A 19,744-nucleotide genomic window follows, 5' to 3' on the forward strand; every position below is an offset into this window, starting at 1 on the left:
CGAATCAAAACAATCAATTGCGGAGGCAAGAAAAACCCCCCTTAACTTCTTGGACGAAATAGATGAACCAAACCTCTTCTTGAATCTTGGTCAAGGAGATGGCTCCGTCGGCGAAGCCGACCCCAGAATCAGAGGAAGGGAGGCGATGAGGACGAAGAGAGGAGGGAGCAGCGACAGTGGCGTCATAGGAGGAGGAGAGGAAGATGATGATGGAGAAGATTAGTTGGATTATTTATTGCTCAAATATATAGGTTTTTTTTATATAGGTTTTATTCCTCATATATATATATATATATATATATATATATATATATATATATTGGCAGTTTCACACACGCGGCCATGGCGTCAACTGCACCCTCTTGCTCACCGACCGCGGCCAGCTCCTCATCACCAGAGGCTCCAGCGATGGGCGGAGGGGACGGTAGTGACGGGAAGCGAGGGTTCGTCTTCGTCAAGGATTTCCAGGCGGAGGAGGACGGCATCGCGATAGCGGAGGCCAGGTGTCTCGACGCCATCCGATCTGCGCTGGAGAACCTCGAGGACCAGCTCGAGTTCTTCCATGTGAGTTTCACCGCGTTGCTGTTGAATCATCCCTTCTTTTCCCCTTTCTTCTTTGTCGAATTAATTCGTACTGCCGATGTAACCAAAACAGTAAGATTTCTTTGATAATATGATTGGTATCATGTTATGGTTGCCAACGATTAATTTGTGCCTGAACTCTATACATTTCCATTCCTTTCTCATTCACAGAATTAGGTTTTTGGATTTGTACATTGATGAGACTTTGGCATGAAGATTAATCATAAAATTGATTTTTTTTTGTTTATAATGTTGGATTATAGAATGTAACCTTTGATTCATATCACATATTTATTCTGACCTTTGCTTAAAATACTCCATTTGCATGTCTGTGTGCAATCTAGGGATGCCGTTTAAACTTGGAGAAAATCTTGATTGTAGGTAAAGTAAAAGATAAAGGTCGGAAGAAATTGTTTAAAGGACTTAAATTGAGCAATTGCAGCGTGATTTTGTGATATGGATTATGGATTCCACAATTCTATTGGAGTAGGCTAAGGCTAGCTGTAAAGAGGTATTGCATTTTGGCAAAAGATGCCATAAACATATTCTATGGTGCTTCTCTTGTGGGTTCCTCATGTTAATTTTGGTGGAAGCTGTCATATCTGGATCATACAGAAATTTTCTGAAGCTTATAACTTGCTTTCTTTTTTCCCAGTTGTACAGACTCTGATTATTTTAGTACTAGTTGGCACGGTTTGGTTCACGGGTCGATGTCGGGAGTCTCGGGTTGGCTGAGCTGGTTGCTGAGGTCGGTCGGGCCTGTGCGACGAGTGTCAGCGTCGTGATGTTGAGCAGCATCTCTCTGTCTCCAAGTTGGTTGGCGGCTCACTTTCGTACACTGGATGACAACTCCCAGGTCGGAACGCTTGTGGCTCAAGGGTGGCCGTTTTCCTGCAAGAATGACCTTCGTCGGGTGATTCCCGACTTTGGCCCCTCCGACGAGCAAGTCAGTAGTTTTTTTTCTCTTTTTTGGTCCTCTCTCCTGGTCGAATGCCGGCCAGGGGCTTTTATACTACTGTACGAGGGTCGGTAGTACGTGGGTTTGGTGTGGTGGCCGATCCTCGAGGGATGAGACGGTACCTTTGTGCGGCTGCTCGTCCCAGGATGCGCGGAACAGTGCCAGACGGCGCCGTCCCGAGCTTCCGGGACAGGACATACTAAACAACGCCTTGGTACGGATTCTAACTTAGCGCGTGGGGGTGCTCCCCTTGCTGACTCGGTTGTAGTGCGGCGTGGCATTGATTGTGACGTGTCTTGGACCTAAAATATACCTTATCACTCCCCCCCCCCCCCAGTCAAGGAGTGTCGTGGGTTCCCTGCGAGGGGGCGAGAGGCATGCCAGGGTCGGAGTGCTGTGGAGGTATTGGTTGCTTATGAGGGAAAATTGGATTAGCTCGTCGCGAGGTAGTTTGGAGAGGCAGTGTCCCGTGCCTCGGGAAAGGTTGGCTCCGTTGGTCTGGCGGCTGGGACCAGGTGAGATGAGACCAACATGTCATAAGTCGGATAATTGGTTTGGCATGGCTTGGAGTTAGGGCCGGTGAGTTGCAAGTTGGAGATCGAATTGGAGCGACTCGGTAAGAGATTTGACGAGTTGCAAGTCAGAGATCGAGCTGGAGCGTCTCGGTTAGAGATTTAACGAGTCACAAGTCTGAGATCGAGCTGGAGCGACTCGGTAGGAGATTGGCGAGTCGCAAGTCGAGGATCAAGCTGGAGCGACTCGGTTAAAGACTGGGCCTGTGGGCCAAGTGACTGATCTAGGACTCAGGTTTTGGTGCCAGCGGGTCGCAAGTCGGGAACCGATCTGGAGCGACCTGGGGCAGGGGCTGGACCTGTGGGCCGAGTGACTGGACTCGGGCTCAGGTTTGGTGCCGGCGAGTCGTAAGTCGGGAATCGATCTGGAGCGACCCGATTAGAGATTTGGCGAGTCACAAGTCAAGGATCGAGTTGGAGCGACTCGGTAGGAGGTTGGCAAGTCACAAGTCAAGGATTGAGCTGGAGCGGCTCAGTTAAAGACTGGGCCTGTGGGCCGAGTGATTGATCTCGGACTCAGGTTTTGGTGCCGACGGGTCGCAAGTCGGGAACCGATCTGGAGTGACTCGGGCAGCGACTGGACTTGTAGGCCGAGTGATTGGACTCGGGCTTAGGTTTGGTGCTGGCGAGTCGCAAGTCAGGAACCGATCTGGAGCGACCCAGTTTGAGATTTGGCGAGTCAAAAGTCGAGGATCGAGCTAGAGTGACTCGGTTAAAGACTGGGCCTGTGGGCCGAGTGACTGATCTCGGACTCAAGTTTTGGTGCCGGCGGGTTGCAAGTCGGGAATCGATCTGGAGCGACCATGGGCAGGGGCTGGACCTGTGGGCCGAGTGATTGAACTCGAGCTCAGGTTTAGTGCTAGCGAGTCGTAAGTCGGGAACCGATTTGGAGTGACCCGGGCGAAGTTTGGACCTATGGGCCGAGTGACTGAACTCGGGCTTAGGTTTTGGTGCCGGCGGGTCGCAAGTCGGGAATCAATCTAGAGCGACCCGGTTAGGGGCTGGACCTGTGGGCTGAGCGACTGAACTCGGGCTCAGGTTTGGTGCCGGTGAGTCGTAAGTCGGGAACCGATCTGGAGCGACCTGGGCGAGGTTTGGACTTGTGGGCCGAGTGACTAATCTTGAGCTCAGGTTTGGTGTCGACGAGTCACAAGTCGGGAACCGATCTGGAGCGACCCGGGCGAGGTTTGGACGTGTGGGTCAAGTGAAGGTTGGGTGGCGTCGTTAGGTGACGCGCCGAATTTTGCCCGGACGCCATCGTGCCATGTGGCGAGCCAAGTGGAGTGGCACGGGACTTGGCGGAAAAATTTTTGTTTCAAATGGCCTCCGGCGGGAGATTTCGGGTGATGAGGCGCCTCTGGCGGGAGCTCCGAGGCCGGCGAATTTGGCGAATCCGAGGGGTTATGATGGGTTTTAAATGTTGCGACCATCTTTTTCCTCGGGAAGCCCAATCATCGTCTCGCAGTGGAGTAGCCTACCCTTTATAAGCCCCTTCCAAAGCAGTTGCCATCACTTTTGCTTCCGTCCTTCATCCCGCGCCCCAGCTTCTTTCTTCCAACCTTGAGGTTGGGATGTCTCTGTCTTCATCTTCGTCTTCCTCCTCTTCATCTTCTTCCTCTGGGGGCCCGCGAGCTGAAGTCGTCAGTGTGTCCTCCGGTAGTGCTCCCTCAGAGGCCATAGGGAGCTCTGCCGCGCTTGAAACTCTTAAGTCGTGGCACGATGTGGACTCGGTGGTGACCGAGGACCTTTTGAGGGTACTCCAGGATCATTATCGCATCCCGGAGTGCTATGGCGTTCACGCCCCTCGGCCTGGACAATAGCCATACGATCAGTTTCCCAATGGGTTTGGGCTGACCGTAGGGGCCTTTTGTTAGGAACGGGGTTGGCACTAAGAGGGGGGATGAATTAGTGCAGCGGATAAAAACATCGGTTTTAAAAAATCTTTCGTACGATAAAATCCGAACTCGGAAATGCTTAACTTGAAACACGTGTTCGTAAATGTATTGAAGGCAATAAGCTATTAAAGAGGTTTGCAGTAAAGATAAATTGTTCAAAGTAAAATGCAAACCAGATTTTAGAGTGGTTTGGTCATCGTGACCTACATCGACTTCGCCGATTCCTCTTCCATCGAGGCCACCGGCATCCACTATCGATCTTCCTTTAATAGGCGAAGATCAACCTTCTTCTTACACCCCTCTTCTCCTTTTCACAGGTTTAGGAGATAACCCTTACGAGCACTCACTCCTCTCTTACAGAATTCTAAACTTAGAGTGGAGGAGAGAATTTCTAAAGAGATTCCTACAGCTTTTTTCTACTTTTAAACTCTTTGTGCTTGTGTATATTAACCAGGGATGAGAGGGGTATTTATAGGCTTCAAGTTGATTCAAACTTGGAACCTAAAAACATCTCATCCCGGGTTTCTCGGGCACGGGCGGTACCACCACCAGTGTCAGTCTTACTCAAGGCAGTACCACCGCCTGGGAGGCTGTGCTGGGCGGTACCACTACCTGACACAATCTCAGAGACTGTGCCACGACGATGTCACCTCTTGGGGCACTGTTTGAGCCTTTTCATTGGACCCAACACAGTCTTTATATGGGCCTAGCTTGCCCCTAATTGGGTTGGCCCAAATCCAAACCCAATTACATGCTAACTACGATTCCTAAGACATTTGCTAACCTAAACAAGTCCCTATATCTTGGTTTCTTCTGGCAAGCTTCCGGCGAACTTCCAACGATCTCTCGACAATGTTCTGGCGGACTCCTGGCAAGCTCCTAGACTTCACGACGATCTTCTTGGCGAGTTCCGATGAGCTTCTTTGGTAAGCTCTGAGACTTCTCGGCTGGTTCCGATAGAACTTCCGACGAACGTCTGGACTTCCGACGAACTCTCGAACTCCCAACGAAATCGTGTCCTTGACTCCGGGACTTTATTTTGCTTCATGCCTTGCTATCGTAGTTAATCCTGCACATGTAAAACACACTTCGATCTAGATAATTAATACTAAGCATTAATCATGTTGTCCGGCATGTTATTGGTCCCTCGATGCTTTGTCCGATTCTTCGGCGCATCGTCCTCTCTTGCGGCCTATTGCCCAATCGGCCAATTGACTCCGTAACTCCGATACCCTTGGCACAATATCCGCTCTTCTTGGCCCGATGCTCGAATCCAAGGCCTGAAGCATTCTGTTGGTACGTCGATCGATCCTCCGGCCCGACGTCCAATCTTTTGACATGTTTTCCCCCAGCACAACATGATTCTTCCTGCTTTAATTATCTCATCCTGATTGAAGCATCCTGCGTCACTTAAAACGCAGATTAAATCATAAACACTATCAATTGGTTTCATCATCAAAATCCGAGATTCAACACCTTTGAGGTGGGGCTGCGGTTCCCGCCGCACCCGGTCATCGGGGAGTGCCTCCATAACTGGGGCATATCGCCGTCCCAGATGGCGCCAAACTCTTGGCGCAATATGGTGGCCTACTGGGGCATAACGAGAACTACATTGTCGGCGGGAACTACATTCGACAGCCACCAAGGGTATTTCACCTCAGTAATGAATCCCGCTTCTTTAAGGCGGTCAACCTCGTCGCTGATCGCCTTTTGTTGGCGGGAGCAAACTTCTTTGGTCTTTGCCTCACCGGTCAAGTCTCGCAAGAGACCCTTCTCCCTGATTTGGAGGAAGATCTCGGTACGAGATGTGTTCAGAGGGAGAGGCAGGGACCTCGGGAGCAGTAGCTCTTGTCGGTCGGGCCTCCGGCGGGGTTGCACCGGGGCTGCTGAGGTCGTTCCCCGGGATTGTTCCGCCCTTGGCCTCTTCCCATCCATGCGCTTTCCTGCCACTATAGCTTCGGTGGCTATGTACTGGTTGGCGCGCTGGAGCATCTCGGGGATGGTTACTGACGGCTTCTCGATCAGCGACCAGAAGAACCTTGAAGGCTTCAAGCCCATCAGAAACGCCTGCATGATTAAAGAAGGATGAGCGTTCGGAAATCCCCAGATTTCAGAGGTGAAACGTGCCACAAATTGAGAGAGCGGCTCGTCTTCGCTCTGGGATAACGCGAGCAAGGTGGCCATGGAAGGCCGGGGTCGCACGCTAGCAAGGAAATTCTGCTCGAACTCCCTAGCGAGTTGATCGAAAGACGAGACCGAGGACCAGCGTAGCCGACTGAACCACGCTCGTGCCGGTCCCCTGAAGGTGGTCGGGAATGCCCGACACATCAGCGTATTAGAGGTGCCATAGAGGGCCATCTGCGCCCGAAACGCGGTGACGTGCTCTGTGGGATCAGAGCCGTTATTGTACGTCTCCAATGCCGGCAGTCTAAAGTTGAGTGGTACCGGCTTGTCCTGTACTTCCTAAGCAAAGGGGGATCCGCTCGAGCTGCCTTTGTTCGACTCGCTCCGCGACTTCTGGAACTCGCGTTGGAACTCATCCAGGCGTTGGTTGACTTGGGACAGCTGGATCCTAAACGAGTCATCCGTCGAGTCGGACGATATGGTGTCAGGCTCGGAGCGAGGCAATGTGATTCGGCAGGGTGCGGGTATGCTCTGCTCGAGCAGACCTCTCAGGTCCGTCGTTTGCTCTCGGGCTTCTCCCATCCCGACCTGCTCCCTGCTCGACCTTTGCCGGGTCGGGTCGGTCGGGGGAGCTGCTAGTCGCACAATCTAGGGAATGAGTGGGACGAGCGTCTGCATCATCCCCGCCATTGCTTGTACTTGCTTGGTCAGGTTGAGGAACGCCTCGGGCGACACGGCCGAGGGTCCTGTGGTAAGTCCGGGGGGCGACAACCCTAGGTCGTTGAACAGGCTCCAGTAGCGATCTGGCGTCGAGGCCGGGATCCCCCTATCTCTGAGGACGGGGAGGGACTGATCTTCGGGCCCAACAGAGGGGTGACCGGTCGATGGTTCTCCTTCGGGGAGATGAGTCAGCATGGTTTGGTTCACGGGTCGATGTCGGGAGTCTCAGGTCGACTGATCTAGTTGGCGAGGTCGGTCGGGCCCGTGCGACGAGTGTCGACGCCTTGATGTCGAGCAGCGTCTCTCTGTCTCCAAGCTGGTTGGCGGCTCGCCTTCGTACACTGGATGGCAACTCCCAGGTCGGAACGCTCGTGGCTCGAGGGTGGTCGCTTTCATGCAAGAATGACTTTCGTCGGGTGATTTCCGACTTTAGCCCCTTCGACGAGCAAGTCAGTAGTTGTTTTTCTCTTTTTTTGTCCTCTCTGCTGGTCGGATGCCGACCAAGGGCTTTTATACTACTGTACGAGGGTCAGTCATACGCGGATTTGGTGTGATGGCCGATCCTCGAGGGATGAGACGGTACCTTTGTGTGGCCATCGTCCCGGGACGTGTGGAACGGCGCCATACGACACCGTCCCGAGCTTCCGGGACGGGACATACCAAACAACGCCTTGGTACGTTTTCTGACTTAGCGCGTGGGGGTGCTCCTATTGCTAACTCGGCTGTGCGCGGTGTGGCATCGATTGTGACGTGTCTTGAACCCAAAATATACCTTATCACTAGTAATGGATATACACCATGTTTCAGGTTTTGGTTGATTCCCCAGCTTCCTGTATCTTGAGCAACAGTAACCCTTTTGAATTGCCCCTTGCCGGAGACTTTCTTACCTGTTTTCGAAAAGTTCTGGTGTCGCTGCTAGCTCGTATGAGCTTAAACAGCAACAAAATAAGAGATCTTTACTTCTGAAATTGTCTTGTAGACTGTCAAGGCAATATTGGTTCAATGTGGGGTTTGGTGATCAGGTCTAGGCAAGTGGTGGATTTCAAGATTCTACTGGCCATTCATGAAGCCTCTTGGCATGTTTTGCAGCACGCACAAATGAAAAGCTCGAAGAAGATGGTGCTATTATCTATTTATGTTTGTATATTTGTAAGGTAGAATAACATTAACGATAAGATACTTATTTTTCCTTTGCTAGATCCTATTTGGTTCGTTTACTCGTGAATCAACTATATAGGTAATCAATCATAGCTACCTTTCAGCGGCATCTGCATAGTTATTATGTGATTACACCCCAAATAGTTGGGAAATACTGTCAGATTGAGAGCAAAAGTTCAGATCACTGCCATGCTAGTTAGTTATGAGTGCAGGAGCAGAGAATGGTAGCACTTAAATGAAGTGCAGGATTAGGCCTTTATACAGAAACATCTTCTATTTGCTAGTGTTTATGGTTGCTTATCGCACTATCTTTTTCACTTGATCTACATTGAATCTTCAGATTGGCTTTTCTATAATATGAACATACTAAGATCCAGTCAACATGTACATTTTACTCTACAGGCTATAAAATCACAACAGCGAGCTGAACGAGATGCTGCTATGGTGCGGTTGGGACAGAGTCGCAACATTCTTTCTAGGAGATTGGCTGAACACCAGGGAAAGAAGTACATAGTCATTGAAATGGCATAGGTAAGAATTTGGAAGATCATGAAGGCAACAGGCCTAGTATGTAAATACGGATGCTCGTATCGAGCTTCACTATAGCCAAAAGGTCATTCAGGTCGATGAGGATACACTGTTTCAGAAAATGCTGCCGCATTTGCCGTAAGTGTGCTTGCTCTTCTGCAGCTCGATCAAGATGCATTTACGTTTAAGGAAGAGAAATGAAAGAACTTTTTCTTGGTCGTGTCGATTCTTCTAGGAGCAGCCGGTTGAAGCATCTCGATGTTCTATCGGCGAGGGGCTGCTCTTTCTAACTGATGCTTGTACAGTTTGTTTGAAATGGTTAGGAAGATAGTTTTACCAAATAATTTTGAGTAAATTTCCCAAAAATATTTATCCCCCTTCATAAGTTGAAATTTTGCCCAAAAAGTACTTTTGAAGTGGTCATGACTAGTTTGTCTGTACATAAATACAGTCTGAGTGGTTGCTTACGACAAGTAGTTTGTGCTACTTTGGATTACTATGGATGTATGAGGTTAAATTACAATCCTGAAATAGATCTGTATGCTTGTCAGTTTCCTTTTCAGGGTTCAGTAATCCCTTGTGTTTCTTAGACTCAAGAAAATAGTTACCAGTTAATGGGATTTCTCTCAAGTTCTTCTTGGAGCCTTGTTCATTTTCTTCAGTATTCTACAGTGGAGACTATGCTAGTGTTGTAAGGCTATTGGTGGGCCAAGTTTAAGTAGGCCCAAACCGACTCGAATCGACTCGACGAACCTCGAATGGTGTTCTGGCAGTTGGGCCTCACAAAATCGCCAAAAAGAAAAATCCCAATCCAAGGTTGGACATCTGCTTAATGTTGACTTGTGGGAAGTCTGATGGCTACACGGACAGAATCTAAGCGGGTCCAATGTCAGATCCAACAACTAGCCACTGTCAGATTAGAATGCTCTCACTTGGCCTTGTGCACCAACTCCCCTTCTGTGATATAAAGAATACTGAGGGAGAGAGAGGCTCGATGGGTACGAAGCGTAGAAGGCTTCCACTGTGATGATGCGCTGAGGAGCTCAGTTCCTGGCAACTCCTTTAACCAGTGCAGTAAAAGCCTGACTCCGGGGAATTTTTAAGTGTTCTCATTGGTCCTGAACATTAATTACTCTTTGCTTGGACTTCCAGATCCAAATTGCCGATTGAATGTTAGATATCAAGAAACTTAGATGGCAAGAAGGATGTGTCGCTGCATATGTTACACATGCAGATTAAATGTGTGGTTCTATAGCAAAGGCTCTAATTATGTGCTATGGCAGCGGCTTAAATGAAATCGGTACTGCGGTGGTTTGATCTGCTGGTCCTTCGAGCTGACATGTTGTGGCACGTAAATCGAGGTTGATGGAGGAATCTATTGATTCATACAAGAAACGGCGCTTGGGATATATGGCGGCACATACAACCATGCCCAGAGACTCGGCCTAAGTTGATGATGATGATGACGATGATGAGGGCCTTGTGCTCCTCTTCTTCACCTGAAACCGAGGGGTAGGTGAAACCCTTTCGGCTCATATCGCCATCTTCTTCCTTACCAAACCTTCAAGAGAGAGAGAGAGAGAGTTTTGGAAGAAGGGCTTCGATGGAGACTGGTTCTTCCTGCATGGATCACGTGTGGGTTGAGACAACGACGGTGTGATAGATAGACAGATAGATCTGAAGGTCAGGTCGCTATCAGATCGGATCCATCTAGGATCCAAGTCCGATAGGCTTCCATGATTGGCTCCATGTCAAGCTTCAAGATGTGGAAGAATACATGGATACTGTCACACTGGATCAGGCTGTGACTCATTTTTGAGTTCTTTGATGCATGGCAGGTTGAGCACCCCAAAGCTAAACCTATCACCTAACAGTCTATCTCAAAAGACTCAGACCTCCACAAGTAGCTCCTTAGATTAGCCTCCCGTGGAGCCAATCTTATCCCTGTCTTACCCCAAACATACTCGTAGGGGTATATCAGAGAGAGAGAGAGAGAGAGAGAGAGAGAGTAGCTCACCATCAGCAACAAAGGAAAGGCTGCGGTGTCTGGGTGTTCGCCCTTTACACCTGCTGCTTGAATCTGCACATAGTAGGAGGACATGCAAGAACCCAGTAATCTATCTTGAATCCGGAAGTGTGAATAGATGGGGATGCATGGTGGGGAGGAAGGCGACAAACCGAAGAAAAGATCAGGGCACTTTGGCTTTGGACTCTGCTGCTTGTTCTTCTGTCCAAAGAAAGGGTTTGGGGGGCAGCTAGCTCAGCCATCAGGGATTCAAGCATGGCAGCCCTACAATGGTAGGGTGGCAGTGTCAGCCACAGGAGTCAAAGTTGAAATGGCATTACTACTGCGCCAGCTCTTTTTATCCTGTCCTTTTAGTCTATGTTTAGAGTCTCTTAAGCTTTAAAGTAAGAGATCTCGAACTCCACATTACTAGTTCCATGTAGATTCCTTGTGGTGTACGACCAAGAACAGTCCAAATAGCATACAGGACCAACATGAACTTTTTCCATGCGGTCGCTACCTGTTTTCTTCTTTAAATCTAATCCATGTTTGTCTTCACATCAGTAGAAGCTTGCATCTGCACTTGCATGCCTGTTTGACTCTCAAGTAGCATCAAACTGCCTTGATATGTAGGAAGACATGGAGCTTCTGTAGTTTACTATAACAGCAATCAACTTTGACTCTCTCAGTCAGCTGCCAACTATCCCCTTCAACATTTTAGATTAGAGAACTTGATTCAATGGCTTGAATGAAAACTCCATCATGTTATCTCTCACTCTTCCTTTTTCCCCCTTTTGTCACAGAAGAAGAAGAAGAAGGAGAGACAAGTAATTCATTGCTATATCCATTCAATCATTTAATCTCTAATAGCATCTTTTCTTTAGTGTTCATCATTGTCTCTAATGCAGAGCTTGTTGCCTTGTAGATTTCTGTCACTTGTTGGTACCAATGGCCATGCTCTAATGGAAGGACAACACAAATAGGGTCCAAAGGACCACAAATGTGTCCATGGTCCCCAAGTTCTTCATACAGTTCATGCTTTCAACGAGACCAGCATGTGTGTTGATTATGAAGAACAAACAGTGTCCCAAACCTTGTTTTGATGTAAAATTTTATGTGTTTTATAATTGCTAATGGACAAATCAATCACAACAAAGACCAGCTATCTAAAAAAAAAATGGAGTTATTATTGCAAATGGACTCGCATTGATTGGGTGGCCTAAATGATTTGTCTGTTTTCATTGACATAGATACAAGTGATCATGTGGTAGAAGCAATGTTGCCGAGTATCTGTGACAGACAAAGTAAATTTCTTTGTATACCACAAGTTGTAATGGACATCTCAATCAAAACAAAAAAGAACGGTTAGTTGATTGATGACGATCAACAACAGATCCTACAAGGCTGCAATGGCTATGAACAGATCAATCTGCGCTGAAACCAAACACTTCAGCTTTAGCAGAGTAGTGAAAGTAGTAGAAATGCTGGTGAATGCATATGAGCATCCTTTCAAGTCCAATCTGGAAAATGCCAAGTTACTGAATACTCTAATACATCTGCCACACAAAAAAAGGAGAGAATACTGTTCAAGGTTTTAGCAATTCCAAGCTGTCTGGAGCAAACAATTGCTTCAACTTAGTCTAATGATTCTTATTTTTGACTCTTCTGCTGGACAGTATCTTTCAAGGAGTATGCACTCATCATTTAGCAACATTCAGAGACAGTTATCCTGCCATGCTTCCTCCGGTCAACCAGCATGGCTACTTCTTTTGGGAACACAAGGACGTTTTTACCTCACCCAAGCTGCTCAAATGATTCAGGTTTGGAGCCTGAGCTGTCGAAAACCATGGTCTTCTCATCCTTAACCAAGACACATGTGATGTTCCTGATAGAAAGAAGTGCAAGTCACAGAAGCAGGACAAGCTTCAGCCTGAGAATAGCATCATCTCATGATTAGTGTGTGGCATGAAAAGGTTTTGCACAGTGAGCCAGCCACTGACACAGCTATGCATGCTCAACAATAACCCATCACACTCCTTGGAGAATGCCAGCATCCTCTATTTTGTATTGCTACTCCAAACCACTCAGCCACTGGAGAAGGGGAACCACCATGGCTGTCTACTGCCGGAATGGAAGCTTCATCATGGCACTGAAGCAGTGAGGTCCGTTCTATGTCACATAACTCGACTTCAATCAGTCAAAAGGTCATCGAAAGCCAGGATGTCCCAATGATCAGAAAACTCCAAACATGGATCTCACACAAAAAGTCCCATTGCTTTCCACTTGATTCCCAAGTAACAGTTCCATGGAGTAGACCTCACGCTTCGTTTTCTTCCTTGCTTCTCGTAGACTTGTTCATGACAGAAATAAGTCCATCTATGATGAGCACCACAGGAGTAGAAATAGATGCGACACACCAATCCAAGAAAACAAAAGACAATAGAGAAGAGAACATGTCATGCTTGTGCTTTTGCATATTCTTTTCTTTATGATCTCGATTATCTATTTCTTACATCGACTTAAAATCCTGTACTACCTTCTTTTGATGTAGAATGCTAATAATATATATATATATATATAACAGTGCCGAGCACTAATCTCATTCTGAGGGACCCACTGAGTCGGCGTAACCTGCGAGAAGGCGGTCCGGCCCGAGTCACACCGGAAAATAACCGCACGCGAGATATCGCTCGCATCTGAAACTGCCGCGTGTCCAAAGTCGTTATGATCAAAGGACCACACGCTCAAACTTCTTCTTAATTATTATTTTACACTAATTAAAATAAAGGGGGAAAAAAAATCCAAGAAAAGTTCGACGAGTCCGTTCCGACGCCGTTTAGGACGGAGATAGTTTTGGACCGTTAGAGATATAAAAGAAAAAGAGTAGAGCGACAAAATCGGCCGATGAATCGGCGTGCGGCGACGGAAGCGTCTCCGAAGACTCGCGCTTAGATGGCGGGGAGGGGTTCGATCGGGAACAGGTCGCCGATGCCCTCGAAAAACTCGTCCGCCCCTTGCCACGTCGACGTCGATGCGTGGAGGTCGACGTCGTCGAGCCCCGAGCCGAGAAGGAAGGCGTCGCTCACGTCCTCCGCTAGGTAGCCGATTGGGGAAGGGTCGTCGTCGAAGAAGCCGAGCACGCCGTCGAAAAGCGACTCCTCGTCGTCCAGGGGAAGAAACCCGCCGAGCTGTACCGACGGGCTGGTCACGTCGCCCTTCTCGTCGCCAACCGCCGCCGGGGGTTTCGGCTTCTCCGCCGAGTCGGTGGGCTTGGCGAAGGAGGATGATAGCCCGCGGAGGACGGAGGTCGGGGAGGAGAGGTTGTGTGACTCCTCGGCGGACTCGTATCCGCCAGATACGGAGGTGAGGTTGTTGTCGGACAGGTTCCTCTTCGGTGGAGGAGGAGGAGGAGGCATGTGGATCGTGGCGGCGGCGGCGGCGGTGGCAGTGGGGCGGGCGAAGTTGGTGGTGGCGTCGGGACCGCGGAGCTGGATGGCGGCGGAGTCGTAGACCTTGGCGGCCTCCTCGGCGGTGTTGAACGTGCCGAGCCACACTCGGACTCGCCGAAAGGGGTCGCGAATCTCCGCCGCGTACTTCCCCCACGGCCTCCGCCGGACGCCCCGGAACCTCTGCACGCTCCCATCGCCACTCGCGGCCGCGAACGGGCCGCCCTTGCGCTTCTTGACGGCTCCGCCGCCCTTGGCGGCCTTGCTCTTCCCCGCCTCCGCCACGGCCTGGGCTCCGCCGCGGTCGGGGCGCGCCTCGAACCGTACCTCCTGGACGTACCGCCGCACGCGGCGGCGGGAGTGACAGCACTCACTTTCGTCGCCGGAGGAGTCAGTGGCGTCATAGTCGTCGCAGAAGACGCGCACCGTGTGCGGCCGCGCCGACAGGGGTTTCGTCGTCACCACGACGTGCTCCGTCCGCTTCACGGGCACCAGGAACGTAGCGTCCATCAGATTCATTCCTCAAACTCTATCCTATTCGCATTTGCTCTCCTTCCCTGCACCCAACGCAACAACATGAATCCAACCAACCGTAAAAACCTTCAAGAAAGAGCCGAAACGAAACCAGATATGGCATAAACGCATCCCTCCATATCCATATCCACATCCCCCAGCAGATAAAACAGAGTCAAAGCGGATAAGAGGCGTTCTGCCAATAACAACACACCACCAAATCTTCGCGGATTCTAATCCAAGAACACTTGGGAGTCGAAAGGAGACAGATTTCAAGGAGAAAGCTCGAGAGGACAACAGAACAGCATCTACCTCGCCAAGGTGAAAGAAACTCCAGCAAGCGAGCACAGAGTACTTGAATCCCAGAGCCGCAGGAGCAAGGACAGAGGGTTCTAGTCTTGAGAAACCTCTGCTCTCCGTAGAACAACACAACAGCACATAAGAGGACGGGAAAGAAGAGAGCGCGAGCGACAGCAGCAAAACAAGAACAGAGAACAGCAGAAAAGTTAAGAGAGCGGAGAGTCCCGCCCACGGGAGAGATGAGAGGAGATGCTTTTGATTGAGAGTGATGTTATGAGGCTTTTGCGCCGCGGAGAGGCAGAGGAGGAGGAGGAGGAGGAGGCGGAGTCGCAGTTTTATAGGATCCGTAAAAGGAGCCGAACACGGAAGCTCGGCACCCGAGTCGAGGATTCCTTTTCCTTTTTTCTTACTTTTTCTATTTTAATTTCCCTTTTTTCCCCCCACAAAATTTACTAATTACAACAAAAATGAAAATTAATCTCTTCCCCTTCCGTCAGCGGCCACATCATCCCAAGCCGACCGATGAGACGTGGGTCCCGATGCCTCAACCAATAGGAGACCTAACCGGACGCTGACTCGGACGTAGGCAATGACGCGGCTCAACGGATCGCGAATGTGCAGAGAGACGCACCCAAACCAGCAAACACCGGTGCGATGCGAGGCGACGCCTTAAATTATAGTTACCGCCGGTTGGCACCCATCCCCGCACCGCACACCGCTCTGTATCCGTTAAATTATCTTTTCGCGCTCTTCCTCGGTATCCCGCCCTGGTGGTCGTCTCACCGACATGTTCAACGCACCCAACCCCCTCCTCACTTAAAATTCAAAGACTTCGTTTCTCTCCGGAGGGCTTCTTGGTAACTTCAAAAGTCATTTCTTTTTATTTCGAATCGAGTTTTGGATCTCTACCCCTCCAAAATATCGTCAAAATTTTAAATAATAGCCACATCTCCCATGAATTAAAAATAATTTCTTTACGATTTTAGAGTGATAAATACGAAACATATATTAAGAGGATGTCTAGGGACGTATATGCAAATTTTGCAATCACGGCGGTGATTGGACCGCCAAAGACCCAGAGCAGATCTACGCCGTCCGTTACGAGGCCATCTCCTTGGGATCCACCGCAGAAACGGATCACGATGCGACCCACGCAGTTGCCGCGTCGGCCGTGGACGTGTGTTCGGATGCACAGAGAGAAGACCGGCTTGACGAACTCTAAAGCGCCTCCATCTCTGGTTTCAGCGTCCCAGCGAGTGAGGTGAAAGGAACGGGACGAACGAGGAAGAGAACATTCCCCCTCTCTCATCTCTTTCCTTTCTTGCGATGCTTCGAGACGACGCGTGCAACAAAAGGAGTCGACTCCACTTTGTTTTCTGTTCCCTTCACCCTCGTTCTGTGACTGCTGTTACATCTATCATGTCTTTTAAGCCTCAAAATTGTCATTATTTCGTAATCTAATAGTGCTACAAGTGTTATTATGTATATCCGAGGCATAAACTGTGTGTTCATTGGTGCAACATAGCACTATGGAGGTGTGTATGTGCGTGCTCGAGAAGGTGACGGAGTACATGAAGCCAAAGCGAGGAAGCCGAGGAAGAAAGCGAGACTGTGGGAGAGAGAGAGAGGTTAACTATGGGACAAAAAGGAGTGGGAGTTGGTCCGATCCCACACACCAGTGGCCATGTTTTGTGGCCGAAGCAGCTCTTATTTCTACTAGGGCAAGTCCCCATGTACCGGATAAAGAGCATAAGAAACCAATGGAGCATCCAACTCCTACATCTTCTTCTTCTTCTTCTTCTTCTTCTTCAACCAAGATGTCCTGTTTTGTATTGCACCAAACACTTCAAATATTGTTTGAAACACATAAGTTAACATGGACAAAGCTTCGTAATGTATCTTATATTTTTATTATTGGTAATCCAATTCGAAATGTTGATTGTTAAAATTAGCCTCATAATTCATTGAGCATTGGTTGGTCGCACACATTAGAAAAAAGTTTTTTTTTTCTTCCTTAATTGAAATAATAATAATAATATCTTGAATGCTGTATTGCAGTGTGGTGTCTAGAAATGAAACTTAAAAGTAGGTCAAATCCTACTTCTAAGTTTTGGGAGCTTAAAACAATTAATTGATTGATTAATTAATGTTGTTGTATTGAATAGTAAGAACGGATAATACATGCATCGGAAATGGCAAATATGTATGAGAAAACGGACAGAATTAAGTAACCAGCACTCACGTGCTAGAGGACGTGGATTCGAGTCAGCGGCACGTGCCACTCGTTCGCTGCACGTACTATAGTTTTGGCACATCTCCTCCATTTACGTGAGGCATGAATACAATCGTATTCTGTACGTACACAGACAGAGTACGTGGCCGAGGCTGGTCTGTGCATATATATGATTATTAGGGCATACCACAGAGAGTTAAGTATAGGAATCGCTGACCGAACAATTGGCCACGACGTCACCATTACGGTACGTCACATGAGAATATACTCGTCCAGAATGTTATTGTGCTACTCTACTCCCCACGGAATACAAAGTCAAAGCTAACGGTCAATTATTACCGTTAGGTCAACTCTGCAATACAAAGTTGGAGCGATATGAAGGTGATGGGGTGGGGAGGTCTATATATATATATATATATATATATATATATATATATATATATAATTTGTATAGTTAAAAATTAATTTTTGTTAAGCAAAGGGTAAGTGATATGGTAGAATCGGAGCTTAGCACCTTATAATAAATTGTCAAGATTTTTATAAATTTAGTTAGTAATTTTTAACATTTGATAAGAAGGGTTATCATATCACTACGTGCAAAAATATATCAGATGATGTTTTAAGCTCTCAACCTTTCATAAATTAGTCTCGTACAATACAATAAAATATGTCGAATAAGATTTTAAATTTATAATATTTAATAAATCGATTTAGTACTATGATGAATAGATATATCGTGGTTGATGAGTCAGCATGGCTTGGTCCACGAGTCGATGTTGGGAGCCTTCTGTCAACTGAGCTGGATGACGAGGTGGCCGTACCCTCGGGATGATGAGGTGGCCGTACCCTCGGGAAGGGGTGCTTATCAATGTTTGTCGGTCTCCGGGTCGGTTGGTAGCTCGCCCTTGGGCGTTGGATGGCAACCCCTGGGTTGAGATGCTCATGGCTCGTGGGTGGTCGTTCGCCTGCAAAAATGGCATTTGTCGGATGGTCCTCGACCTTGGCCCCTCCGACAAGCAAGTCAGTAGTGGGTTGAATTACTTTTTTTGCCTCCCCTGGTTGGATGCCGACCAGAGGCTTTTATACTATTGTACGAGGGTCGGTTGCACGTGGGTTCAATGTGGCTGCTGATCCTCGAGGGATGGGATGACACTTTTGATTGGTCGTCGTCTCGGGACATGCAGAGCAACATCAGATGGTACCGCCTCGAGCTCTTAGGACAGGACATGTCGAATAGCATCTCGGTACGGATTTTAACTTGGCGTGTGGCATCGACTGTGACATGTCTTAGGCCTAAAATACGCCTTATCAAGTACATCATCCTTAAACCAATATTTTAGATATTAAGTTGTATCCATTCTCATTTCGAACGCTCAATATTTAGTAACAGAGTCTAATACATCACAAATATTAAGTTGGAGCGATATGAAGGTGATGGGGAGGTCTATATATATATATATATATATATATATATATATATATATATATATATATATATATATATATATATATATATATATATATTGAAAATTAAAAATTAATTTTTGTTAAGCAAAGGGTAAGTGATATGGTATAATTCGAGCTTAGCACCTTATAATAAATCGTCAAGATTTTTATAAATTTAGTTAGTAATTTTTAACATTTGATAAGAAGGGTTATCATATCACTATGTGTAAAAATATATCAGATGATGTTTTAAGCTCTCAACCTTTGATAAGTTAGTCTCGTACGATATAATAAAATATATCGAATAAGATTTTAAATTCTTAATATTTGATAAATTGATTTAGTACATCATCTTCAAACAAATATTTTAGATGTTAAGTTGTATCCATCGAGATTTCGAACCCTCCATATTTAGTAACAGAGTCTAATACACCACAAATATCGAACCAGTGTTTAGAATGTAAAATATATCAGATAAGATTTTGAGCCTTCAACCTTTGATAAGGATACTTTAGATTTCAAGCTTTCAATCTTTGGTAAGAGGGTGTTTATAGAGATTTAGAATCCTAGACCAGTATTTAAGATGTATAATTAAAAGATGGATTCAACCAATAAATCCGCATGACAAAGGCAAAAAGATCTCCATATGAAACGTTGGATGAGATAAAAAAATCAACCAAATAGAAGCAATGGAGAGTCCGAGATGGTATCTTCACTTTGCTACTCGGGAAACGCAACCCATGTCCGAGAGAGAAAGGATTTCATCCCAAGGCATGGTCAACCAAGTTAAACAAAGGGGGTGGGGGAGGGGGTGCAATGAAATGTGAGGCACGTGTGCATGCACTCCTCTTGCATCTCCCTCGCGCCCTCCAGGAAGGCTCCATGTTCTTGAGCTCCAAGGCATTCCTTCTTTCCCGGTGAAAGGCTACCCAAAAAGCAAGAGGCTGAGGCAGTCCACATGCGGATCCCCTTCTTCTTGTCTTCGGCACAAGACAAGTGCTACAGCTCCCAGTATGCACCAGAAGTGAACTCTTTTTCTTCCGTAAAGTGCTGCAGCAGGTCCGGTTTTTAGGGTTTGAGGTCGTCCACTCGTGTGCACGAACCCTCTTCTTCTTCCTTGGAAATCTTTAGGTGGGTTTGAGTTCAGGCACCGTAAAAAATTGCAGGCACATGAGCTGCACAGTTGAGCTATTTAAAATGCACTTGGAGTGACCCTTCGATGCGTATTATAATCCTGACATTGGTCTGCTTGCTTTGAATACTT

At 47.6% G+C, this 19,744-nt stretch overlaps 2 protein-coding genes across 2 annotated transcripts; one reads left to right on the plus strand and one right to left on the minus strand.

Annotated features, from left to right (window-relative positions):
- The first annotated feature begins 203 nt into the window (after positions 1-203).
- LOC135678797 (plastid division protein PDV1-like) lies at positions 204-9,099 on the plus strand. The gene is made up of 2 exons (XM_065191959.1): positions 204-564; positions 8,412-9,099. Exons 1-2 carry the CDS (start codon positions 343-345, stop codon positions 8,538-8,540), a joined length of 351 nt encoding a protein of 116 aa, XP_065048031.1. The 5' UTR covers positions 204-342; the 3' UTR covers positions 8,541-9,099.
- Positions 9,100-13,309: 4,210 nt separating this feature from the next.
- On the minus strand, positions 13,310-15,177 carry LOC135679934 (ethylene-responsive transcription factor CRF2-like). Its single transcript, XM_065193917.1, has 2 exons — positions 14,814-15,177; positions 13,310-14,545 (listed from the first exon to the last, which is right to left on the minus strand). The coding sequence occupies exon 2, from the start codon at positions 14,505-14,507 to the stop codon at positions 13,491-13,493; it is 1,017 nt and encodes a 338-aa protein (XP_065049989.1). The 5' UTR covers positions 14,508-14,545; positions 14,814-15,177; the 3' UTR covers positions 13,310-13,490.
- Positions 15,178-19,744: the final 4,567 nt, after the last annotated feature.

This window comes from Musa acuminata, chromosome BXJ1-7 (assembly GCF_036884655.1).
Source record: "Musa acuminata AAA Group cultivar baxijiao chromosome BXJ1-7, Cavendish_Baxijiao_AAA, whole genome shotgun sequence".
NCBI classification, from domain to species: domain Eukaryota; kingdom Viridiplantae; phylum Streptophyta; class Magnoliopsida; order Zingiberales; family Musaceae; genus Musa; species Musa acuminata.

Excerpts from the sequence above, each read along its gene's own strand:
- LOC135678797 (XM_065191959.1), top strand. The coding sequence starts at position 343 with ATGGCGTCAACTGCACCCTCTTGCTCACCGACCGCGGCCAGCTCCTCA. Across the intron at positions 565-8,411 it reads ACCAGCTCGAGTTCTTCCAT|GCTATAAAATCACAACAGCG; the intron begins GTGAGTTTCACC and ends TTTACTCTACAG.
- LOC135679934 (XM_065193917.1), bottom strand. The coding sequence starts at position 14,507 with ATGAATCTGATGGACGCTACGTTCCTGGTGCCCGTGAAGCGGACGGAG.